General features: G+C 46.4%; 4 protein-coding genes across 4 annotated transcripts; 2 read left to right on the top strand and 2 right to left on the bottom strand.

Annotated features, from left to right (window-relative positions):
* Positions 1–611: 611 nt before the first annotated feature.
* Positions 612–4,636, top strand: P175DRAFT_0442907 (serine/threonine-protein kinase; the record flags this gene model as incomplete). The annotated part of the gene is made up of 5 exons (XM_040894146.1): positions 612–1,201; positions 1,258–1,983; positions 2,087–3,990; positions 4,044–4,349; positions 4,404–4,636. The coding sequence occupies 5 exons, from the start codon at positions 612–614 to the stop codon at positions 4,634–4,636; spliced, it is 3,759 nt and encodes a 1,252-aa protein (XP_040750311.1).
* Positions 4,637–6,917: 2,281 nt separating this feature from the next.
* Positions 6,918–8,894, bottom strand: P175DRAFT_0338932 (Zn(II)2Cys6 transcription factor domain-containing protein). Its single transcript, XM_040892875.1, has 4 exons — positions 8,518–8,894; positions 8,068–8,334; positions 7,652–7,978; positions 6,918–7,573 (listed from the first exon to the last, which is right to left on the bottom strand). Exons 1-4 carry the CDS (start codon positions 8,641–8,643, stop codon positions 7,190–7,192), a joined length of 1,104 nt encoding a protein of 367 aa, XP_040750310.1. The 5' UTR covers positions 8,644–8,894; the 3' UTR covers positions 6,918–7,189.
* Positions 8,895–17,539: 8,645 nt separating this feature from the next.
* Positions 17,540–18,058, top strand: P175DRAFT_0338727 (uncharacterized protein). The gene is made up of 3 exons (XM_040892874.1): positions 17,540–17,617; positions 17,675–17,731; positions 17,778–18,058. The coding sequence occupies exons 2-3, from the start codon at positions 17,698–17,700 to the stop codon at positions 17,975–17,977; spliced, it is 234 nt and encodes a 77-aa protein (XP_040750309.1). The 5' UTR covers positions 17,540–17,617; positions 17,675–17,697; the 3' UTR covers positions 17,978–18,058.
* Positions 18,059–21,813: 3,755 nt separating this feature from the next.
* Positions 21,814–25,151, bottom strand: P175DRAFT_0464081 (DUF2461 domain-containing protein). The gene is made up of 8 exons (XM_040894838.1): positions 24,258–25,151; positions 24,074–24,189; positions 23,956–24,009; positions 23,836–23,855; positions 23,710–23,780; positions 23,184–23,386; positions 22,010–22,373; positions 21,814–21,933 (listed from the first exon to the last, which is right to left on the bottom strand). The coding sequence occupies exons 1-7, from the start codon at positions 24,889–24,891 to the stop codon at positions 22,083–22,085; spliced, it is 1,389 nt and encodes a 462-aa protein (XP_040750308.1). The 5' UTR covers positions 24,892–25,151; the 3' UTR covers positions 21,814–21,933; positions 22,010–22,082.
* Positions 25,152–25,249: the final 98 nt, after the last annotated feature.

Raw genomic sequence — 25,249 nt, 5'->3', positions numbered from 1 at the left:
AATCCAGCGCAAAACAAACAACTCAAGGTCCATTCCACAACATTCTACCTCGCCACGGCATGCCTCAGTCGTGCTCTTTTGCCCAGTCGTGCTCGTGGTGGATTTTGGGCGTGTTGTGTTTTGGACATTTTTTCGGGAAATTACACTTACCTTTAGGATTCATCAGGACGTCCAGTGCTATTGACCCTTGTCAACCGCACGCCAGAAACTGCTGCATTCACTCACAGTTGTTCTGGACCCTTCATCACCTCCAGCTTGATTTTCGTCCAACTGGTGATGAAGTGACTACTAACTTAGGTAAAAACGGAATCATCCGGCAACATTGATATCGCGTACTTTGGCACTCAACTCCAGGAAGAGTGTTTGATTCTCATCTCAAGCGGTCCCCAAGCAATTAGAGACCCTTTTTCGACGTGATTCTAGCTGTTTACACTGGGAATTTAATCCTTGGATGTCAGTATATCCTCAGGCGAATGAACACCTTGTCACTAGAATGGAAGTACTCTAACCGTGATGCATTGACAGTTTTTAGCCGTGGAACAATTCACCTTGGCGCTCCATATGTGCCATTTGGGCACCACTGACCTATCGTGCTAGGGGCTTGCCTGGCAATGGAGGAGAAGGGCTTTGTTCTCGATACAAAAACGATGCGGTCTCCTTTAAGGGACGCCAGTCACAGAATCAACAATTGTCTGACACCAACTACGGACCCAGGAGCAATTAGGGACGGAATATATTTCCTAACGTCACCGGACCAGATGTCTCTCGTGGACAGCCCAGTGGCACCCAAGGGCAACGTGGATAGACTCTGTATCTCCCCGGCGGTTGACTGTACGCCTGGATCAAAACGAAATTCTGCCGTTTCTGCTGGCTCAATTGTCTCAGGGAGGGGTAAGAGGAAAACTCATGTAGGGCCATGGCAGCTGGGTAGAACACTGGGGAGCGGGGCCACTGGCCGCGTGAGGCTGGCGAAGCATGCTGTTACAGGACAAGCAGCAGCTATCAAGATTGTATCCAAAAAGAGTGCCGCAATCTCTCAGAGCGATAGTATTGCAGCGATGGATCGACAAGCGGGGAACTTTATCGGAACGGGCACGAGGCAAATGCCTTCTGGGATTGAGCGTGAGGTAGTTATCATGAAGCTTATCGAACATGCGAACGTTATAAGCTTGTATGATGTGTGGGAGAATCGGGGAGAACTGTAGGCGACGATATGGAAAGACTTCTACTGTATCAGGACTAACATGATTGCCCTAGGTATCTTGTGCTGGAATACGTCGAAGGGGGTGAATTATTCGATTATGTCCAGACTCACGGGCCACTCCCAGAAGAGGAGGCAGTTCGTCTTTTTCGACAAATAATAGCCGGCCTCGGATATTGCCATCGTTTCAACATCTGCCACCGAGACTTGAAACCGGAAAATATTCTGCTGGACGCTAATCACAATGTCAAGCTGGCAGACTTTGGGATGGCGGCTCTCCAACCAGCAGGGCACTGGCTTAACACCTCATGTGGAAGCCCGCATTATGCAGCCCCAGAGATTATCTACGGCCGTAAGTATCAGGGCGACAAAGCAGATCTTTGGAGCTGTGGAATTATTCTCTACGCCTTGCTTACGGGTTTCCTGCCATTCGACGGGGGCGATGTCTGTACCACACTGAAGCTCGTGCGGAAAGGAGATTATGTTATTCCACCAAACTTAAGCAGGGAAGCGGCAGACCTTATCCAGCGTATTTTGCAGAAAAGACCTGATTCCAGGATCCGTATGGACGATATCTGGAAGCATCCTCTCCTCAAGAAGTATGAAAGGTTCCACCAGGCCATAGCAAATCATTACATCGGACCAGCATCTCCTTTGCAACCTCAGGATTATGGGATGCCAGTTGCGAAACACGACCTCGACGTCGATCTTCTGAGGAACCTGCAAACACTTTGGCATGACGTACGTCCAGAAGAACTGCTAGAGAGACTATTGCGGCCGGAGTAAGTCCTTCCTCTTCACTAGTGTCATTGGACACGGGAAAAATCATTCTCAACTGCAGGTTCTGAGCTTCACGGGGCGTGATACTGACAAGCTGAATTAAAGACCGACCCAGGAACGGATGTTTTACAATGCCCTGGTAAAGTTCAGGAACGAGCAACTGGAAAATTACCAAGGTCAGCCCCTGGAATACTCCGCTAGTGATTATCACCACATATCCAAGGGCCAAGTTCGACTGTCCAAGCACACCCGCAATCGCTCACAATGCGGTTCTTGGAGACGTTCCCAGTTTCCAGTCATCAAAGAAACTGGTAAACGGAAGGCTTCCCAGAGAGAGCCAATGTCATCTGGCACTGTGCAAAGTTATGACCCATTCCGCTCTCCGATCAATCGACCATCGGATGAATCACCCCAATTCACTCGCATAACTATTCACCGCAACCAGTCCGATGAGGCGTCAAAACAGACCCAACCAGAAGCCCCTCCTCCATCATCAAATCCATTTCTCGACCATGGCAATGGCGAACTATATTGCTCGCAGAGTCCTCCTTTCACATTAGTACGGAAAAGGAAGAAAGGAAACTCCGTGAAGTCGCTCCAGTCCAAGGCTTCGTACTCAGGCTCACGCCGAGGACTAAACCCTAACTCGACACCTCGATCTGCTAGCTACAAACGAAACGTCTGTTTCCGGCACAACCGGAACCGCTCGCACAGTTCAATGTCTGTAAAAGCTCAAAAGACTGCAGGGAACATTAAGGGACACCCCAGCGAAAATAGTTTTATATCAACTTTTGATGGCGATCCGTTCTCGGATCTACCGAGCAGTCCCATGCTACCTGCTCAGCCAACTGTGGTCCGTGGGATGGGAATCACCATAAAACAGTGCCCGCAGTCGAAGAGGGTCCGACATTGTGATATTATATGGCGGGACGAAGCCCGTAAGGTTTCGCATGAACTTAGTCAGATCTGTGAAGAGGCGTTCAATGGAAGCTCTATGTCAACGGGCTGCACGGATAGCACTTACCCAGAGCCAGAGACTCCAGCTACCTCTGTGTCGATAACTAGCACGGGAGCATCGAATGATCATGTGGCTCGTGGAATTTCTGCAGCATGTCCTACACCTCAAAGTCCAGGTGGCTCGCCAAAATTCACCTACCCAAGCACGGAACTTGCAGAGACGCGCCGCAAGCTCATCGAGCACTCGAAGAAGGATGGATCTGGAGACCTTTCAGCATGCGTCGCGACATTAATTGGCCACCTGGATCGTCTTATAGAACATGACCAGGCGATGCAACGTGGTAAACTGGCCCAAAAGGACGAGGCATGGAGTTCGACGAACGATCTGTATGGCAATGCCTCAATGGAGCCGAATCCGCTTCCTATCATCTCCGAAGAAAACCAAGGCTCTGCGGCCAAAACAGCTCATAAAACCGCAGATCCAAAGCTAGTACAGAAATTTCCAAATCCACATGCGTCAACTAATCGTCGAAGTCATGTGGGCCAAGAAGGAAAACGTTCAGTCCGCATGGTGCCTGATAGTTCTTTGCACTCAATTAATGACCCGAAACCATTGACTATTCGCAAGACACGCCCCGAATTTGAAAAAAATGGTACCAAGTTTGAAGTTGACGATGAAAACACTTTGACTCCACGCGCCCTGTCTTCCACCCAGGGCAGGAATCCTTGTGGCTTGGATCCCATTGATGAAGCACCAGTATCACAACGGCCCAGCGACACCCGCACCTCCGACCACAAGAAATGGTCCTGGTTTAGGAGATCGCAGGCCTCCGAGGAAAATATGACGAGGTCATCCAGAAATGCCAAGCCCCTACATCCCAGCTCTGCAACGGTTATCGTTCATGAAATCAATCATCAAATGGACACCCCAAAAGTCGACGCTGAAGATCGTCTAACGCCCAGAAAGTCTTCGCCCGACACATCCAAAGGTGGATTCTTGAGGAAGCTTATCAAGAGAAAAACTAACAGGAATGCTCGACAACTTGGAGAAGGTAAGGGAAACATCATTCTGTGGACAGACCAGACAGCTTACTCTTCCGCGTAGATATCGAAATCGCGGCCACAAACCCCCTTCTCAACCAATCCCCAGACTCCGAGCACATACTTGAATCCGAGGACATGGAGTACAGCAGTCCACGTAAATCCCGATTAGAAGGAAAGAACCAGAACTGGTTTGCCCGCGTTTTCCAGTTCAAACCAGCCACGAGAGTGATAGCCCTGAATACCTCCAAAGTCAAGGGCCGCAAAGAGGTGTATAAAATGCTTTGTGAATGGAAGCAGTACGGCGTCCAGGATATCCATCTCGATAAACCCAACAGCATCATCTACGGCAAAATAGGCGAATCTAATTGTAAGACCACCTGTCCTCTCTCATTCCGTCCTGTCATAGCCTAACAGATAGCAGTCCTGCATCTTCGACCAGTCGAGTTTTCCGCTGACTTCTACACTGTCATCGAGGACGGCCGACAAGCTAACCTTAGTATTGTTCGCTTCAAACAAGAGCGTGGTGCAGCCTCATCCTTTCACAAAGTTGTAGATACTCTCTACATGGCCATGAAGCAGCGCGGTTTGCTGGTTGAGGATTCTGCGCGCGCAAACAAGATGGCTCAAGTCCTGGATGCTTTCCCCAGCTCTTGAACAATGCACGAACTTCTAGGTCTCATATCTTGTCATTGCTTTCTTTCTTTTTGAATTACATTTTATACCACCCAAAACCTTTGCACCCACTCTTGTATCTGAGCATTTGCACTCTACCATATTGTCTCGCTTCTTCCAAGGCCCAGCATCAACCCTACGGAGTACAAGACACTTCAAGCAAAAAAACGTCTTTTTAGTGGAAACTTTTTCTACACACGCTCACTGTTCTTATCTTGCTTGGAATTTCTTTCCTTCCCACGCTCTTTTTGCACGCTGATCTAAGATCAGGCGAACTTGGGAAACTGATTGATTGATATACTTCCTTTCGTTCCCTTCTCATTGTTTGATTACCTTCTTCTAGTGCATCAAAAGTCACTCATCAACTTGACCTTATTGGCCTTCGTTAGTGTTGAGCATTCCCAAACCAACCAACCAACCAACATTCACTCAAATGAGACACAGGTGGGGGGGGGTGCTTGTTCATTCTCTAGTCTGTCTTTGAGTACAGTTGTTTCCAGACACGGACTCAGCGTCCCGGGACTTGGAAAAGAGGAGTAATAAGTAATTAGCAAATTAGCTATAGTATCTATAACTCAATTAATTGATTTACCATTCATTTCCTTACATGTAGAGCCGCCACCTAGTCCTGTCGATCAGTCAACTATCGCACTGCTTTAATTAATCTCAAGACTCCCCCTCACTCGAGATGCAGTCGATGGATGGATGATTTCTCCGACGCGATTGATATCTATCTGCTTTGATGCCAACCAAGTTCTAATCTTATGTACTTATCTATTCCTCAAACTTTGATTGAGAGCCTTGTGTAAGTCAAGAACCTACAACATGCATAAACCTACAACATGCATAAACTATAACTACCTACCTTGATACCAATGCGGTTTGATTCCATACAGTCGTCCGACTGACAACATTAGTACAAGACAAGATAGACATACATATGCACCCACCCACCCACACACACGCAGAGAGAGAAAGCCCTATTAATATGTTTGGATACTAGCTTGAAGAAAAGTGAAGAAATTGACTCTGTAAACCATCACGGTACTTGATGTTAAATAAATGATCAAGCTATCGATCAATAGATAAATCAAGTAATATGCACAATGCCAAAGTAACAAGAGAAAACCAACAAACAGGAACAAAACGCAGGGTGTTGCAAATTGCAAATCATGAGTAAAATTGATCAGACAGCCTCCCAGGATAAGATAACAAGGAAATCACAAGCAAAATGAAAAACGAAAACGAAAACGAAAATGATGCTAAAAAAAGAACCTCCTTTTTTCGAAAATGACTGTGTAGTTCGCCCTCCCAATAATAGATAAGATAGAGAGTATCAAAATGAGTCAACTGAGGCCAACCAAAGCATGAACGCAGGACAAAGAGCCACCCGAAATGTAATGGAACAGAATAATGTAACCAGGGCAAAGAAAATCGAAATGCCTCGCAAATGGTCCCTCAAAATTGAAGGACAACGCAGAATCCCACACCAGACTTCGCTTCATGATAACTGACGCAAAATAGCCACCGGTTTCGATGCATGTCTTCCTAGCTCCGCAGTCGTGCAATTGAATCGTTCCATTGTCCCAGAATTCACTGCATTGTGGAAGGATATTGGGCCTCGCCGCAGAGATGTCTCATGCTAAATCCCGGGATACCTTACTAGCATGGGAGATTCCGATTGCAAATGCAGCCGTGGCATTGGTCGAAATCTTCCCAAAGCTCGGGTGATATACAAACAGAATCGGACAAGGGGAACAAAAAGAAATTCCGATTAGTGGGTTGCCCCAAATAGTGTATAAAGTCGTGATTCTTGTCTTCCGAAATGGAATATGTAAGCGAGATTTATGAGATTTTTTTTTGTCTGTCGGTTGTATTTTAGATCGAGAGGTCGACTGTCGAGGCGCAGTGGCTAAAACTTCGGTAGCCAAGTTGAAGCTCACAGACCTCGTCTCGGGCGGAGACGAGCCAACCAAGACGGAAAATCCCATACCTAGATCGTGCAACTCATAGTAATCTTATTTTGCTTCTCGTTTCATTGACTCATAGTCGAACACACGTGGCGTATGAAGTGTATTTTCCCTTAGACCTTAAGTCTTTGATCGTAGGTCATGTCATCCATGCTCGTCCCTTCTGACTACGAAAAGTAGCCGTTCGTTCTATGAAATGACTGATGCAATAATCATCCGTGTCCATAGAGTCCAGCAGGAACCTTTACCCACCAGAGTTTGTAATGAACGCCATGAGAGCTCGCCGATATTTTTTTTCCCACCCTTTTTTCATGTAAAATTTTTTTTTCTTGTTGCATTCGTTTCCCCATAACAGCCGCTGTGATCTGGACCGGTAAAAAGAACATAGAGAGCTTCAAGGTTTCCAAACGTGGGAGAATTGTGTGGCCAGCACACAGCCTTTCCACAAGTATCAATTGCATCACTCCACCATCACCAACCATTTTCCAGTGAGACCGTTCGCAATTCCATTTTCACGTCGATGTGAAAATGAAACCCAGCCCGAGCCGAAATTGACTGGTGGTATTTACTGGTTCAGCCCCCGGCGATTCAGAGCATTGAGCATATCACTGTCGGTACTAGAACGACCTTGATTATCGCCTGGATTCAACATATCTCGCACATTCAAACCACTTCGAGCGGAAGCACCGGGGATAGATGTGGGTGGGGGGGTAATTGCCCCTTGTCTATGGTGGATAGGGGGATATGGCGAGCCATGAGGAGAGGATGAATGACGGCTGTCGTAGGGATAGGCAGATTGGGGAGAAGGGCGACGGTCATGTGGAGGTGGAGGGTAATAAGGCGCCGTATGTGACTGATACCCAGCGGAGGTGGCTGGGGTGACCGGAGCAAGGTTGGTAGGATCAGGATACTCAAACCCAGAGCCGGAGCCCCGACGGCCCGTAGATCTCTATATTTAGTGGGGAAAAGGGATTAGCCGTGCGGAGGACTAAGGGCAAGGTGACGCAGGGAGTCACTAGTTACTTACATGGTCTTGCGGCACGGATGGAAGGGGCGGTGGAGCATTGCCGTACGAATGCTGATACATTCCTTGAGGTGGTGGAAGGGTAGTCTCGGGTCCTGGCTGAGGTTGTTGTTGAGGTGGGAGAGGCTGGCCATGGGCACCATAGAGCATCACACCTTGCGCACCCGCACGTGCTTGATTTTGGGGGTTTCTCAGGTGAGGGTAGGCTGCATGGGCTGGAACAAAGGCCTGGGCCTGGGAAGAGACCGGAGTAAACATGCACTCCTGGTTAAAGCGAATACAGTTGCTGCAGCGTCCATCCTGCGAACTCTCAAACCCGGAGCATCGAATCTATATGTTCAACCCCAGTACTTGTTAACCACGCAAAACCCCATATTGTTGTACCTCCCCCAAGACCCAGGTTCATGTGGGCAGCATACCTTGCGTCTCCGACAATAACGGCAGGCGATGGCAGTCCTCTGTCGTGGGGCCGCGGCTTGGTAGACAACTTGAGGAGGAGGAGGTGGTGCTTGGGCGTATACATCTGGAGGACGGTAGGCACCCGGCGGCGGAGGGAGTCGATAGGCATCCTGGGGTCCCTGGACGTGCGGGTGAATGGCAGCCATATTCGATTGGGATTGATACTGCGACGGTGGGGGTGGATACTGGTGTTCTCCAGCCGGAGGAGGATAGGAAGCTGGAGGGTACTGGAGCAATGCCATAGGATTAGCAATTAGCGAGTGGGGGAGAGGAGATGAGTAAGATCGCAAAGGACAGGGAAAGAAGAAATTGGAGGGGGGAAGGGGGGGAGTGGGATGTATATATAGCGAGGAGCGAGGATAACCAAGAGCTAGACGGGGAGGGAAAAAAAAAAAAAAAAAAAAACCTACATTGTATTGAGAGGTTGGAGGGTAGTGAGCGGAAGGGTTATCCTCAGGTTGACTAGCGTTCCACTGCGGCGGTGGATACTGTCCCTGTCGATTAGGGTCGTTGAAATCGTGGGGGTTGCTGGACATTTGTAGACGAGGGAGCGAAAAAGGCTGCTTAAAACACGGGAGAGTCGGGGAGGAGAGAGAGAGGACGAATGCAGGATGATGTGAGTTGAGAGTCACGTCTGGGGCGGGTTAGTCCGTAGGGGTGGAGAGGGTATGTAAGCGTATGTATGTATGAATGTATGTATGTAACAGAAAGAGGAAAGAAACGAAAGATAAGAATAAAAATAATAATAATAATAGTCGTAATTATGTATGTATGCTGAAGGAACGGATGTACGTAAGTATGTAAGTAGAGATGTGTGTAAGGCGACCAGGATAGAAAAGGATGCGGAGAGGTTCAAAAAGCGAAGAAGAAAATAGGTCAAATCAGAACAGCTCCCGTCGGGTGATGTGCAAGGCTAGCATAGCCTCGTGGTCACTCTGGAACCGAACGGGGAAGCAGCAATGACGAAAAGGAAAATAATCAGAATAATAGTAATAAATAAATCAATAATTAAGGAAAAATCTAACCCTGAGAGGGAAGATTAGGCCGAGAAGGAGGAGAAAGGAAAAAGTTGCAGGGGTTGTAGAAGAGACGGGGGAGGATGGAGTTGTGAGTAAGTGGTTGGGAGAAAAAAAAAAAAAAAAAAAAGAGAGAAAGAGAGAGAAAAGAGGCGAATGAATAAGTCAAGAATAAATAAAAGAAAAATAAAAAAAGGGACAAAGAAGCAGGGAAAATAAAAATAAAAATAAAAAAGAATAATCATAAAGAGCCTCGGGAGTTTTTAATTATGACATGAACGTTGGAGAAGAAAAATTAAAAAAAAAAAAAAAAAAAAAAATTATACTTACTAGTAGTGATGGTGAGAGTCAGCAAGCAAGTGTAGCTAGTGTCCACATAGCCTGGCAGTAGTTCAATGCAAATGTCAGTATAGATCAAGCAAGAAGAACAGGGTCGGCCTGTCGACAGGGGCGGCTGCAGTAATAATCCTGGAATCTTAGCCACAGCCCACCGTTTCTTCTTCTGACCTTTTCGAACTTGCTATTCTCGGGATGATAAGTCGAGAGGAGAGAAAAGCAAAAAAAAAAAAAAAAAGCTCTTCGATATTGGATTGGGATAGAACGTAAACAGAGAGGTAAAGGATTCTATAGGGGCAGAACGCAGTGAGATAGTTGAGACTAACCCTGGGGTCGTTTGGTTCGTTCAATCGAGATTGGATGTTGGGTGACACAAAGGATTGAACAAATTGTCTAGAATAAGAAGAAGAGGAAGAAAAGAACGGAAGGAAAGCTCTGGTGAAGAAGTAGGAAAGCATGGTGGTGACTGAATAATCGCAAATAAGTAGTTAGTTGGAATTCTGATTTAATCATTTTTATTTCCCTCAATTTATTTTCTATGCCTAAAAAGAACTTCAACCCGCATCCTCCACCTCGAGAAAAAAAAATTGTTTCTCATGAAGTTAGGCCTTCATCTAGAGGATGAAGATGATCTCAAGTACTCCATCTCAAAGTCTGGGTCACCGACTCGCCGGTCCGTTCGGGAGGCAAAAAGAGAGAAAACGGTTGGAGACACGAGACGCAGGGTACGAGTTCCACGGCTGGCGGAAAGCGGAAGGCGGGAAGATTCACGGATGGGGAATAATTGCAAGGGATGCAAGTGCAACAGAAACCGGGTCTGGCTGGAGCTGGAACTCGAACTCGAACTGGATCCTGGATCCCCTGGATGCTACGAGGAAGTCAGTATAAGCGTCGATTATTTATGCAGTATCTTTGGGCTTCAGCGATGATAGGAATCCCTAGGAGGCTAGGACAGAGATGAAGAGTCCCACGCATCATAACATCAGGAACTTTCTCCAATCACTTCACTTCAAAGGTTCAAATCTTAGTTTCCAGACTAGTACAGAATTTTTCTGGCCCAACCAAAATAAATTATCTTCAGAAAAAGCGGTCATTGAAAGGAAGAGAGAGAGAAAAAGCACAGATGAACGGTCCGTAGTGGACAGGTGGACCCTACCCAACACACCAACGACCCATAGACATGGAAAGGACACCCCCCAAGACGGTGCTAAGGCATTCATGGTTCCATGAGGATCAGCTGAATCACCGTCTGCGCTTCGGGTTGGGCGTTTGGCAGTCCCCGAGGAGCGACTCCTATCGAGTCTAGAGCCTGAAGAGGGGCGTAAGTTTTTGGGAAAAAGGCGCCAGTGACGACTGATGACGGAGAGGAGGATACGCCGGGACGGGTAAAGGCGCCGTGCGGAACTCCACCCACCGCTTCCACTTCCGTCTCTAGTTGGGATTTTTTTTTTAATTTATTATGGTGGTTATGCCTGGTGTAATATTACTTACATTAATACTCATACATCCCGACTTACATTACCTGTACCGTACTGCTGTTACTACTACTACTACTACTACTCTTACACCTTCCTTAATACCTTCCTTTTTAAACTACCTCTGTCCCTGGTTTATGTTGTTATTGGTATTATTCTCTTCAAAAGTAAGGGAAATCGGTCGTGGATTGTACAGATGACCCATGGCTGTACGGACTTTTGAGACTATCCCGATTCCAGCTCCTAAGCCGGTGGGTGCTTTGCGCATTGGGCGGCCACTTTACACCTACTAAGATAGGAACTACCTGCAGTAGTACTCGGTCTTAAAGAGGGTACCTCGTACTCCGTACATTGGTATCCTACACTCACAATAATTCCATTAATACGATTGTTGTCGACTGGTACTTATGCAGGTCATACTCGGTAAGGCTGCCATGGTCAAGGTACTGACTGACTGACTGTATGTAGTACGACTGGACTAAAGTAGTACGTATTCTTGGCTTAGTTAATAGAAACTCGCTCTTCTAGACTGCCCATTTGCCCGGTCATTTTATAAAAAAAAAAATGAACCCAAAAGGAAAAAACTCCCTTTGAAACAACCTCCCATTGGTAGAACACGATAATAAAAAAGGTCAACCAGAGTTGAATTCAATAACTTCGGGGAAGGGGAAATCCTGGATCCACCCGGGTAAAGCCCGAGTTTTAGAAAGTTAGAAGGAAGAGGGGCTGAGCGGCCCGTGGATGGCAAAAAGTCGTTGAAGCCCTACCGGACTCGTTATTTGCTGCGTGCCAGGTGGGTTATGGAGTACTGCTCTACGCAGTCCTCAACACCAACACTGGTTGCAGAAAAATAATTTGTCCTTGTCACTTGGCTTGTGAGTAACAATTTGTAAGTTGCAACTCTCTGATCCGGTTTCCTTCGATCGAGGTACACTCATACCGGATCTCCTCAATCAACAGTCCTGTACCGTACGTGGCGCAATCCATCCCTATCTCCGCGATTGGAGTGTCCCAAACAAATCGCAACCACATCAGATCTCTCGACGTCCCGCAGCCTTACTTCCGTATGGTTTGTGCGACCTTGTTCGCACCGTTGACCCATGGAAGTCTCGAGTTTGGAACACACGAAGGAACGAAAACACAGAATCTTTCGATAATCGGGTCGATTTTTTTTTTTTTTTTCTTTATCCCGCAGGACATCCATCCTTTGAACAAGTTGAGAACCATGGTTGACTGTTCTTCTAGTGTACCAGAATTCAGGTCACCGCAACAAGCGCTTGCTCCTTTCCTTTGCTTTTTTATTTTATTTTCCCCCCCCTTTCTTCTGAACAAAAATCGTCTCAATTCTGATCCACCATTTCAGGCAACTATTTTAAATTACTGCTGCTGCTACCTGGATTTGGTGTGGTGCTGACTCCTTACATGAATTAACCAACTAGACCCAGAGGGTCGAAAGGAACAAGCACGGATACTAGTACTACCTACGCACATAAAAGTCCTTGCACAGTCCTAACCCTCGTTATGTGTGTGCGCCATGGCCCTTACATGAGTGGTAACCTACCCACAGACCTCATAGCGTTGTCGGGTCTATTCGGAGTATACACAGTATAGACCTTTTCAACACATGATCTGCTCAGCTTGCATCCAAGACTAAGTTCAGCATGTGCATCTCGCAGTAGTGCCCGCACGCATGCAGCGGCTGGTAGCGGACGTATTCACCCAGACCTCCAGCATCGAGACAGGGGGTATCTCTACTCGAAAGGCCGTGATAGCAATTCTCCTTAACCACAGTTCCTCAGGTTCTCATGCCCATCATTGACCTAGTTCTAACTATTGGCTGCTGGGCTTGTAACCATTTACCTAGGTAACTAGCTTGTGCTCCAAGGTTGTGATAAATCCGCTTTCAAGGATTGATAAGGCCTTTGCATGCATGGGGAACACCCCCTCCCAGGTACCTGGAACCCCTTGCAGGCAAATTGTCCAGGGATCAGTTACCCGCTGGCCAGCCCACGACCTAAGACTCGGGATTTGAAAAGGTGCTCTGCGCAGTTCGAAATAGTACGCATAAGATTCCGATACCGTTATATTCCGGTAGTTAACACTAATCATCCAAGGATGAAATACATCGGTGGGTAGGTAGGCATGTGCCTACACCAGTGTCTAGCCTTTGCAGCGTAATAGTCTATCCCACGTACGGAGTACTCCCGGGTCTGCAAGGAGCATGGGAGGTATGTAGGAACAGAAATCTCTACAGCCGGAAGTTCCTTGCACCGGTCCAGACCCCATAACTCAATGCTGGACTAGAGCAGCGAGAGTTGCGTTATCATTTACTGCATTCAAAAAAGAGCGTTTCCATCCCTGCCTAGGGACATGCGCTCAGCTATGTGAAGTTGGAAGTACGATCATGAGGGGAAATCGATGTCGTCATAGGCTCGATCGTACTACCTCAAGATATACAGCGACATAAGAGCAAGCAAACCCCAAAGATCTAGCCACGTAATAGTGAAAAAAAAAAAAAAAAAGAACCCCCGCGAAATAACTCTGACTCCAGTAACCAGTTACCAGGTAGGTAAAGTCGAGGCGGTTCCAAAACAATCCCAAGATTCCAAAGGTTTATCCAACTAAGCGACAGCCGCGGCACTTAACCAGTGGAACAAAGAAAGGCTTAACCCCTTCGGAACAGACCTCTTAGTGCAGGATTCTGGTTGGACCACATTGGGGGGGGAGGGGGGGGGGGGCAAAGAGGAATAGAAAGGAGCGCTCCGAACCGTCGGTGGTACTACTAGCTCCAACTAACTTCCCTGGTTACCTTGGTAGATAGTGATCACAGCGTAACTAGCCGAGCTGATTGGGACGGGATATGGACCCAACCAGCGCGGATGAGCAAGCTAACCTGGAGCTAACTCGGAGTTGAACCACGGTTATCAGGAAATATGACGGAAGCTGACGCTGAGACTGGCACTCGACCTGAAGTCTAGTTTTCTTCATCTCTCACGACTAGCAAAGCAGTTAGCTTACAGTTTCGGGAGTAATTCGGGTTCCGATTAAAGATACTGCCTACCTAAAAAAGATACTCCTACTCGTAGCACTCGGTACCTAGGTAAGTACCTAGTTCCATCTCACAGGAGGAGTAGCTCCGGACTATCATTGGATCCGGCGGGTCCTGGGAATCAGCAGTTCCATGGATCTCATTGATATAGCGCTGAGGTCGTCGAAGTGGAGGACAAAGAGGACGACTACGGAGTACGGTTTTTTTAAGACCATCATCCACTTTTTCCATTTCATTTATTTTGGTTCAAAACTCCATTCCCATGTGGTGAGGAGGAGGGATTTCACTCTAGGATCCTCCATAGTACGGAGTAGTGCCTTTTTAGATTATTATTAGTATTAGGACAAAGCGGCTTCGGCCGGTAGTTATGTACTCGAACCAAAAGGGCAAGATCAGGCGGTGAACCACGACTTATTCTCACCACACTAAACCTCATGAACTTGGGTATAAAGAATAACAAGTGAATAGTAATAGAACATAATACTATATATGCATGTGTAGTTCTTGTCTCACATACTAAAAATATAAATATAAAAAAAAAAAGAAATTAAAAAAAGAAGTGATTTCTACGAGCAAGTTACAATTCCCACCACCACGACAAACCCAGCCACTCCGTCATCTACTCACTCAGCACTCCACGCTCAACACTTAACTATGGATATTACAGAGTGGAATCAAAAGACCACCCGGCGACGTCTTTGCAGTTTGCACTCTGAGTATCGAGTCATCTGTTAAATGAATCATGAATCAAGGTCACAACACAAACCCATCTACACACTTTTCATTGGCTTCCAATTTTAATCCGAACCCAGCCTATGGGGAGATTACTAGGTAGCTAGCCCAGGATGGAAATAATAACACACTACCCTACATAAATAATCATCATAATACTAGTAAATAGTAAACAGTAAACAGTAATTTTTGCCAACCGCACCGGGTGACCACCTCGCAAACTCAATCTTAATCCCCGTAATACTCCGTAATGTTATTCCAAGTTCCTCCGTCAAGTAGCCTTTACCTACCGAATAAGAACAGATTAAACGCCGAAAGAGCGAACGAACCAAGAGAGAGAGGGGAAAGACCAGGGAGGGGTCCCGGTCCCAGTGCTACAGCCCTGGGAATGCGCCATGAGGGCATTGTTACCCTTTAAAATAAGTGTGCATTAGCGCGACTCAGCCAGAGGTTCGGATTCGGGAAAAGTAAAGTGAAACCAGCCCAGCTGAAGAAAAGTACAGCCACTAATTTTTTTTTTTTTTTTTTTTTTTACTTCGTCGCCCCCGTACGATGCACACCGCTAGGAATTTAAAAGATACGGATTCGTTTCTGGTTCCTTACGACGGTCTACGTCTAACTACTAGTAACTAGACCCAATAATTAGGTGAGAGGGGGGGAGAGGGTGTTGGGTTCGAGTTTTATGCTGGTTATTCGACTAATTACCAACCAGTACTAGGTAACTAGGTAAATAACTACTAGTTCTCCGTACTCTGTACTCTGTACTCCATTAGTAAACTGTTTATCTGTACTCTCCAAGGTAACTAAATCCTATGTAATGAGTGGTTGTGGTGGTTACGGAGTAACAAATACTAAGGATCCAACTGGCGGGTGTACTCCGTAGATAGGATCCTAGCTGCAGCGTAATATCGCGATTTTTATTCAAGGATAAAACTGGCGATGACGGTAAGATGCGAGTATTGGGCGAATGCTCAGCAACAAGGTATTGATCCCAACTACGGTGGTTGTCCATATGTATATACCCGCAGAGTAACCGACGAGATTGAGATCTCAACGGCGTCCAGGATGACAAGTTTCCGAACTTCAAGGTGTACATACGCGCAATTAGGAACCTGCAGTTCCATCACATTTCAATAAGGACGACTAATGCTGTTTCCTCCCGGCCCTCCATCAAGCCGTTCATCCCTCGTCCCAGAATCCTGATTGGATCTGGATACCCTGGTGACCGCAGGGAGAAGAAGAATAGCGCTGGCGTGATTTGAGCTGCGTGACCAATGACCCGTGACTGGGATCGTGTGACTCGGGGGGGGGGGGGGGAGTTTTTTTTTTTTTTAAGAATGACTTCATTCTGATCCTCTTCGCGATGGCCCCTTGATTAGGTATTGGAACATGCGTCCTTGTTTTACACATTATCAATCATTTTATGCAGTATTCGTCAATCAGAGTCCACCGATGGCGATGGCAATAGCAAGGGTATCCCATCCATTCAATCCGTCCACTACCTGTCTGTCGCCCACTAATCGCTGACCATCGGAAGACTGCGGTCGCAAACCAAGACTTTTCATGGGATGCAGGTGCTTGTACCGCTCATCCCTCCGCTAATCATCGCCTTCCCATGTCTATGACGGGCCGCGCCGACTCCCGCCGATCTAATGCATGAAGTGTAGGCGGTGGCATACCTACTACTACCTTGGAAATTATTATCAGGGTAGGAATACTCTGATCCTTTGAATCTAGTTACTTTTTACAGGTATTTCCAGGGGAAAGATACTCGTAGATCCATACCTCTTCAAATGGACGGCTAAAGGGAGATTCGTTCTTCTGTTGGTCTTGGTTAGTTACCCTTACCTCCTTTTGCGGAGGGTCAGTAGCGTCTTGTTCCTTACCTCAAGTAAGGCGAAGTGATCCTAATAGCTCCTAATTTTATTGAGAACTGCAGAAGAGGGAACTTTACAACGTAGAAAAAAAAAGAACCGGATTGCAACCTGAAATCAGTCCTGATTCCTGAATGTCACAAATGAAGAATGCTGGGTCACCTACTTCCTGTGCCTTCACATGTAGAAAGTAGAGGATCCACAAATTCGGCGTCGCAGGTCGTCTCACTTGCCTCCAATACCTCTCTCTATAAGAATAGATTTAAGAATAGGCACCCATTAACATGATGGGATAATCTTCGCAAGACACAAAGAAAAGCAACCTGGAAATACAGCCCAGAAAAGAACAGGACCAAAACAGGAGCTCAAAGACAATACCAGGTATTACCATGACCTGTAAGTTACAAACCTGGTTTCAGTAGTTATTCCTCTTTTAATTAATTAATCAATTAATTAAAAAACTTTTTTTTTTTGGGTATTTCTCTCCCCTATTAAAAATTATTTTTTCTTTTTATTTTTTTTTAATTAATTAATTAATTAATTATTATTCTTCCCTCCTTTTGCCACGTTTTTTTTTTTCGATCCCAATCGGCTCGGTGCATTGCCGTCCGCGTCTTTCCGCTGCCACCAAAATCCACAATCACCTGCTTAGTCCGGTCCTCGTCTCCAGAATCTCCAGAAATCTCGACTCCACCCAACCAACTCCCAACTCCATTTGTCGTGACTCTTGACCGCCAGCGGATCGTGCGGTTCCACGGTTGTCTGCGAAGCCACGGACGGCCCTTATGTCTGCTCAGAACTCGTAGGGTAGGGTAGGGGCCCAACCTGAGCTGTGCCCGGCCAAACATACATTTTTTCTCGACGCGGGTTTGACGAGCGATTTTTATCAACGGACGGGACAGACGGTGGATGAATGATGGCTTGAGGTCTAAAAGAAGGAAAGGAACGAAAGAAAGAGAGAAAGAAGAAGAAGGGAGGACCGTGAGCGCCAGGATTTTAGTACCACTAACTCCTGACTCCCAACATCTGTGTGTCTCGCTTTCTTCCCACCGTCCAGTCCAGTCACTCAAACTCTGACCGAGCAGCCGCGTTTGTCAGCCAGCGCGGTATGACGAGAGAGGGAGAGGGGGAGAGAGGGACTAGTGTGGGTTGCTTACTGGACAAACTAATGACGAGCTAATGGACTAGTTTACTGCCTAGTTTGCGGCTGCCCCGGGGGTGCAGGCAAAAGGAAACATGCTGCCTGTGATCATCGATCAGCCCGCATACGGTTTCAGTCACGTGAGAGCCCGCCGGCCTATGAGAGCAAAGGGATTCAAAGACTATCACTACTTTATCTATCGTTTTGGGCCTGCCTGTGCGCCAGTAAACACTTGGAGGTGTGCTAATGGTGTGACAGGGCGGCAAGCCCAGGGTTGTGGTTGGCGGGATACCGGTCTGCATCAACAGGGAAGGACGAGCGACACACACTGCCTGCCAACCGTTGGTTTTGGGTAAATCCAGACTTGTCTGTGCTTGGGTGCAAATCTGTCTGTGTGTACGGAGTATGTATGAGAGAGAGGTATGGTTTCCCCTAAAATAGGTAGTGACGTGGCGAAACAAGAAGCAAAATCGATGCTTTCTCTCTCTCTATCTTGGATAACAGTGCCTCCAGACCGTGTACCCCTATTTTCCCTTGGTCAATACAAAAAAAAAAAAAAAAACTAAACAAGTTGACTTCAATCTCGAACTCTTACTTGGTGCCGTGTTTATTCCATCCATGTATGGGACTTCTGCATGGTGATCTGGGTAATGAGCCTTGGATCATGTACGAACTATTTGTCTTTGTGTTTATACAGGCAAGTTCAACTTCTCTGTCCAGCGTCCTCACCTATCATCGTGTGATGTTGAATTACATTAATTAGTCTCGCAAGGGCACCCTGCTAATGAAAGCCTGACGTTTTTATCCTTTTACGCGGATAATTCACCATCACTTGACTCTCTACGTGGCCTCCCAACTCCCCAGCATACAACCCCCCTTCTTACTGGGAGATCCATCCCGGATCCTGGACTCCCTGGACGCGGCGATCCACGCGCTATACGACCTTTCCATACCCCTCTTTCCCAGGCTAAGGTAAATTCGCGACCAGCCGCCTCTTAGTTATCTTAGGCTCTGAAAGGCTAACTACCAGTCAGCTCTCCACCGCAAACTGGCGATCTTGAATTTCGGCCAGGTCCTAAGTCTAATATAGTCAAGCCCCCCTGAACGCTTCCAAAGCGCCAGCCAACGTTATTCCCATCTTGGAAAATGATAAATGCACAATCGGCGATCAGGCACCTGAAAACCCGAATCTTTAGACGCGTTCCAAGTGCCCAAGGCTCCAAAGGCGAAAAGAAGAAATGATCGCTCGCCATCTGACTCGAGTCATCTATCCCTTACTATGAGTGAGTACCGGGTCCTAGAGCCGATGGATGGTGGGTAAGTACAGGCTCCGGGGCTACTCTCTACTGGATCAGAGAACCAGCCAAAAAAAAAAAAAATAGCGAGATACCAGAGTCTCAATCGTGGCTTGCACTTGCTATCTACTCATTAAAAATAAGGGGAAATAGTGGAATACGATACGATCTCCATCTCAATTCCCATCAGTCTGTCTGTGCTCTGTACGTACACCCCTGAGCGGGGGAGGAATAATACTGGGAAAATGAAAATGAAAATGAAAATAAAAATAAAAATAAATTCCTTTTCAGCACACTCTTTTTATGCGAGGTATTCTATCTGATGTATCATATTTTGTGAGTTCTCTTGTACTCCCGCATGATCACTTCTCGAATCCAATTTTTGTGTCGGTAGTTAATCAGTACATGAGCATTGGCTTTGCATATTCATGAAATCATGTCAACTAACCTGCCATACACTGTATAGTAATTTACTAGTTAGTTAGTTAGCTAGTATATATAGGTCTTACTTTGTCCTGCATCGCGCCTAATTCCACAACAAACTCGACAAAAAAGGACCTAAGATAGATAGACAAAACACCCCCCCCCTTCTTGATCTCATCACTCTACACAGAATAAACCACCTCGCAGGAGAGAAAAAGAGATAGAGATGACTATTGCCTAGCTAAAAGAAAACAATTACACACAGCGGGACTACCTACATTGCAACCTGCTAACTAACTAACCTCGACAGACGCCATTTAGTATTTTCTGGAAATGAATATTACGATAGACGCAACTATTGCAAGTGGTAACTCTGTTTAAAATGCGATTATCGAATACGAATCTCGAGTACCAAGGTTCGAGTATCGGTCAATTCAACTTGCCTCCTTCTGCTAACGGGTTCTGGAATAGATTCTGAGCCAAGTTCATTCATAACTATAGTTAACTAGTTACCTACAGAGTGCGGAGTATATGTAAGATGATCATCTCTACTGGACTACCATGGTAGTAGTTATAGTTAGTTAACTAGTTATGAGATATTACCGGATATTACCAACGGCTATAGGCTATTAACTAGCTCTAAGAAGTCTTTAAGTATCTTTGGAAGGTTAATGGGATTAGACTCTGTATGTATAAGGATCTATTTTCTTTTGCTATCTGTGTATTGATTGCGCTGTGTTGTTTACTGCTGCGAGGTTTTGATTATTATCAGCCGCATCATGAGATGTTTTTATTATTGTGTAACCTGTTTTTTTTTTCTTATATATTACGAATATATATATAGATATAACTATAGATATATATTTAAGATAATTCAAACTAAAATAGCATGCTTTATCATAAATAGTAGTTGCCTGTTTGGTGATATTGAGGATGCAGGTAGGAATATACATATATACATTCACAGTACAGACTTCGTAGACTGTTCTTCTCAATGCTATAAATATCCTTTTATTCGGCGAATTTGACCTCTACTTCAATAACAGTCATATCCAACGCAACTAGATAGATACTACCTCATTACCCATAATAACCCCTAGTATATATTAAGTTTCGCCATCCGTGCTTCACGCACACACAAAAAAAAATAGCGTAAAATTCAGCTACAGATTCCAGGGGCAGGTGAATAAAAACACGTACAAATTCTCACACAAATACATGTAACAAAAAAGACTGGGTCTGAAGAAGAAAGAACTCGGTGAAAAAAAAAAAAAAAAACAAAAACATGTAGGACGAAAATACGTCAATTGAGAATGAGAGAGAGAGAGGGGGCCGGCCATGAAACAGATGACACTCTACGCCAATTCAGGAAAATGGGGCGTGGAAAAGCATCAATTGCGACTAGGATCTTGCTGACTTACTTGGTCACAATGGATCAATGTCGAGGGGACAAAGTTCATGGCTTGCATGTCACTCAAGAGTGTGATGTGATGCAAACTGTGTTCTCTTCCTCCAGCTGGTCCACTCCCTCCCTCCAGTCCTGCCACCCCCTCTTTGCGAGAGAAAAATGCATGCTGTTTGGCCTCAGAAATGACCAGCCTGGCGAGCGCATAGACCCCACTCTTGTCATGATCATGACATGACAAGAGGGACCTGAACAGGTAACTGTGCGTCGAGGGGGGTGCTTGGGCACTGATGCAGAGGGTTGATGTCGGTTCGATGGGCGGGAAGGGCGAAATTGGCGAACCATGGACCGATTTGCACGCGTGCAGATGTGGATATCATTGCTGCTGGAATAGAGTCAGTGTCGTGGAGCTAGCTGTACATTTGACGGGCCGGCTGCGGCGCGCGGACAGCAAGCAGGCCATACTATGCACGTCAATAATATTACTGTGAAGGCCTAGGACTCAATTCCTGTCAAGTTTTCGAGGGCCTTGACACGAGGACCGCCATCATTGGGGGGGACGAGAACTGGCGGTAAGGGAAATCCGGGGCTAGGTATGAAAGCCCTTAGCTCAGCGAGGATCAATCTGGCAACGATTTTACAAAAAAATTCATTCAAAGAGAAACGGAAGCGACAGCATATGATTGTTCCGAGCCTGATTCAGAGCCCAAAAGATCACCCAGGAAGGCAAGCATCCTTGACCGGCCAAAAGAAAGGGTTACAATCCAGATTGCACGCAGCCAATCTCGCAAAACGTGTAAGTCATGAAGAAAACTGTATTCGAGGTCTATAAGATGCAAAATGAAAAGCAAAAAAAGGGCCAAAAAGAAAGGGATACAAGACAAATCAGAGAAACGCCAAGGACTTTAATATTATTGGTATCAGAAAAGTGCGAAATCACACACCGACAAGGCAAGTAAGCAAATATCGCGGCCGTCTGGTGGCCCTGATACCACCACTGAAACGTTTTCAATACTCTTGGGGGGAATCGGAAACAATGTTATCATGATCTGTTAGGTCAGGCATGACGACGCTGTTGAGATAGGTAACCTTTTTCATGATAATGTTTCTTCTGGTCAGTAAAATCCCGCTAACAAAAGTCATTTCGTCAATGCACCCCTGTCACCACTTTGGTCATGGCTGAATCCGTAGCGGGCATCGTTATGACCGGAGCCACACCGCTGAAGGTACTAGAAAAGGAAATTCGGGGAGGGGGGCAGGGAGAATAAGGAAAGGCCATGTAATTGATACGGGGCTAGGATCCAATAGGCGCAGGCGCGGCCAAATGGAGGGGGAAAAGCCAGAAATTGGCTGCAAAGCGAAGGGTAAGAATGGCTTACAAATGGCTCCATGATACCAATGAGAGTAGCGATCTTCTCCTGCACGTTAGAACTCAAAAGCTCTTCATCCGAGAGTGGTTTGCCAATGGTAAAGCTGCGCAGCCGGAGTAGTTGGATATTTTCGTTATCTAGTTCATAGCCCTGCGTAGAAGAGAAGAATTAGTCTTGCAATAAATTGTAATGGTCAATATCATAAGAGAAAATCCCAGTTGGGGCAGAGTCAGATGCTGAACCATGGAATGCAGATGAGACGGCGCAAAAAACCTTTCCAAACTGGGTACACCAGTGTGGGACAGTAAAGGTATTGCCGCGCCAGACCCAGAGAAGACCACATTTCGACCAGCCAGAGCGGCCAGACACAGAGAAAGCAAAGCCTAGGGGGGTCTTGGGAAAAAGGGAGCGAGCCAAACACGGCAGAGCCACACCCGTACGCGGCTGCGCTTGCAACATCAACACAGGCAAACTCTCATATCAGGAAAGAGAACTGCGGTGCTTTAGCAGCATGGTACTCTTCATTTTATGAAGAATTTTCGCGTCACTATCTTTAGGCCATGGAATTCGCCTCTGCCTTTTGATGCCCGTCACCTGGCGTCTGTCACTTCGTGCGAAGTGCGTAATCTGCGGCTGCTCGCAACAGAGATGAGACAACAGCAGAGACACGTCCCCGACGAGACTGACTTTGAAATCACCTGGAACATGAAAAAGCCCTAGGCCTCTTCTTGTGACTAATGAAGTGTTGTGAAGATACACCATGCTAACAGCCAGAACAATCTTCCTTCTTGTTGATCGAACGCGTCCGAAAGCCGCCAGACGGCGACGACCCCAGACTTTCCATGCCCTGAATTTACGTTTTGGTGAAGGAAGATTTGAAGGGGCGGAAGAATGAAAGGATATGGTTGTTTTGGGTGATGTGCATCAATGCGTGGAATACTAAGAGAAAAAGGACTGTACCTTGGGTTTGGTTTTGAGAGCGGTCTCACTGTTATGACTGCAAAAAGCCTTCACGGCTTTCCCTTCATCATCGGGTATCCCCCCCAAAATCTCGCGGCGCATTTCCTTCTCCCTAAGAACGGCCTTAAGACGATGTGAGCTTCCGTCGATATCTTCGCGAAGAAGCGCGAGTTTGTGAGCTTCCGGATGCCAGAGACCCGACCCTAAAGTGACGAGGCGAAAAAAGATATTGTTAGTCAATATGATGTGTGACGGTATACAAAGTTTAAAGGAAAGCTGTTTGTCCGCAATAGTCATTCTGCTTCCTTCCAGTACACATGGGGCTCAAAATTTCCCTGAAGCTGGGGTAGACTTTGAATGAGTATATCAAGCCGAGTGAAGGCGGCAGGAAGCGGCGTTGACGTTCAATCCATGAAAGAAAAGCGCCCTTGACCGTCCACAGTGTGTAAATGGATAATGGAAACAGATTGTCTGGGGATACTGTGACTGTGGGAATGATTGCATTAATGTATCACGCATAACTTACCGACAAAGCAGGCTCCTGGTTGGAAGTGTACATAATATGCAGCGTAAGGGCCCTTTTTACCAGTGCGGGACCTGACAACAAATTTAGCTGATATCTGCATCGCATATGGCAGTAAGATCCACTTACCAGGCAGCTGAAAAGTGAGTCTGCTCGATCATTATGGTTAGCGGAGCCATGCAGGTGACTGCTTAGAACCAGAGTCTATAATATAACATGATGTGATTTCTGGAGCTAGCTCATACATACCTTATATGGAGTAGGGTCCTTGCTGAATCTTATGTCCCTATGTATGCGAAAGACCTGAATGGGATCAATCATGTTAAAAAATACTTCTGATTTTGCTTTTCAATAGTGCAAAGCTCACCAGGTCTTTGGCAGGTAGCTCAGGAATCGTGCTGTCCTTCTCTGCGACTTTCTCTGTTAAGGTCTCAACAAATGTTTCCCAGTCCTTCTTTGAAGCACGGAAGTCCGGATCATGTGCTGTTAGTAGGGCTCATGGTTAGCGAGAAATCGAAGTACGAATTCAGCTCTATGTTATTAACCGGTACCTTTTAACCACTCTCTGTCATTGTTGTTCGTCAAGTCCTTCAGAAAAAGTAGGGTATTTGGGTGCAAGGTTTCATCCTTGTACGATATGTCTCCTGGGTCCCGTGCTTTGGGTTTTTCGATAAAAACCTCCTTTCCAGGTCCTAGGCCGGTCTTCACACCCTCTCTCCACAATTCCTTGGTTTTTTTAGAAGAGATCGAAGCCTTCGACCGTGCTGTACTCTTGCTGAAATCGCTGTTCTTTCGTGAAGAGTTATTTCTTCTCTTTGGAACTATTTCATCAGCTTCTGTCTCTTCATTTGCAGAAGACTCATCTGTTGATTCATCTTTTGCAGGGCCGGGCTCTGGTGAGTCCCAGTTTGGATCAGGGGATGCGGCGTCTGGATCATCGTCGTTCTCTGAGATGAAGTCGTCTGGCCGATTTGAAGGGTTTGAGCTCTTAACTTTCTTGGGTTTTGCATCCGGGAAATATTTGCTCTTCTTCGTAGTAGATTTCACAGATTCGTTGGCGGGGCTAGCGTTGTACTTTTGTCTCTTTGCCGCGGTACCTGAGGCTCTGGAGGAGGAGCTCCTCTTTGGTGCTGGCTTTGGAACCGCTGCCGATGCGGGAGCGGCCCGAGTCGATCGAGGAGGCATGGCGAACGCAAACGGAGAGCCCAGTATGTTTCAAATGCGATTTGTTCGGGCCTTAGAACGAAAGCGATATCCTAAGAGCTGTTCTTGTAGATACAGGTAGCTACAAAAAGGAAAGCAAAGGGGGGGGTTAGAAAAGCCGAGAGAATCGGATGGCATTTAAGTCGTTTTTATGGCGGCTGCTTCAAAGTTCTTTGAACAGCCTGTGGTTAGTTAGTCGCCGATTGACTTTATAACGGTTTCAAGCTCACAAAGGACCGAAGACCGAAAGGGCTGGCTGATAGCTTCTGGGGCAGCTTTTCGCGTGGGAAGGGGGGCGAATGTCTTTGCTTCCGGCACCATTAAAGTTAGTGCGCTTGTC

This window comes from Aspergillus ochraceoroseus (genome assembly GCF_002846915.1).
Source record: "Aspergillus ochraceoroseus IBT 24754 chromosome Unknown P175scaffold_7, whole genome shotgun sequence".
Taxonomy (NCBI): Eukaryota; Fungi; Ascomycota; class Eurotiomycetes; order Eurotiales; family Aspergillaceae; genus Aspergillus; species Aspergillus ochraceoroseus.
Note: the sequence above shows the minus strand (reverse complement) of the source record. Positions and strands in the feature narration are given on the sequence as shown.

What these genes read in the sequence shown, in the direction of transcription:
- P175DRAFT_0338932 (XM_040892875.1), bottom strand. Translation starts at nt 8,643, where the DNA reads ATGTCCAGCAACCCCCACGATTTCAACGACCCTAATCGACAGGGACAG. An exon ending in CTCCAACCTCTCAATACAAT is followed by an intron (nt 8,335 to 8,517) that starts GTAGGTTTTTTT and finishes GCATTGCTCCAG; the next exon opens with TACCCTCCAGCTTCCTATCC. An exon ending in CATCCGTGCCGCAAGACCAT is followed by an intron (nt 7,574 to 7,651) that starts GTAAGTAACTAG and finishes CACTAAATATAG; the next exon opens with AGATCTACGGGCCGTCGGGG.
- P175DRAFT_0338727 (XM_040892874.1), top strand. Translation starts at nt 17,698, where the DNA reads ATGACGAGAGAGGGAGAGGGGGAGAGAGGGACTA. An exon ending in AGAGGGGGAGAGAGGGACTA is followed by an intron (nt 17,732 to 17,777) that starts GTGTGGGTTGCT and finishes CTAATGGACTAG; the next exon opens with TTTACTGCCTAGTTTGCGGC.
- P175DRAFT_0464081 (XM_040894838.1), bottom strand. Translation starts at nt 24,891, where the DNA reads ATGCCTCCTCGATCGACTCGGGCCGCTCCCGCATCGGCAGCGGTTCCA. An exon ending in TGACAGAGAGTGGTTAAAAG is followed by an intron (nt 24,190 to 24,257) that starts GTACCGGTTAAT and finishes CCCTACTAACAG; the next exon opens with CACATGATCCGGACTTCCGT. An exon ending in AGCTACCTGCCAAAGACCTG is followed by an intron (nt 24,010 to 24,073) that starts GTGAGCTTTGCA and finishes GATCCCATTCAG; the next exon opens with GTCTTTCGCATACATAGGGA.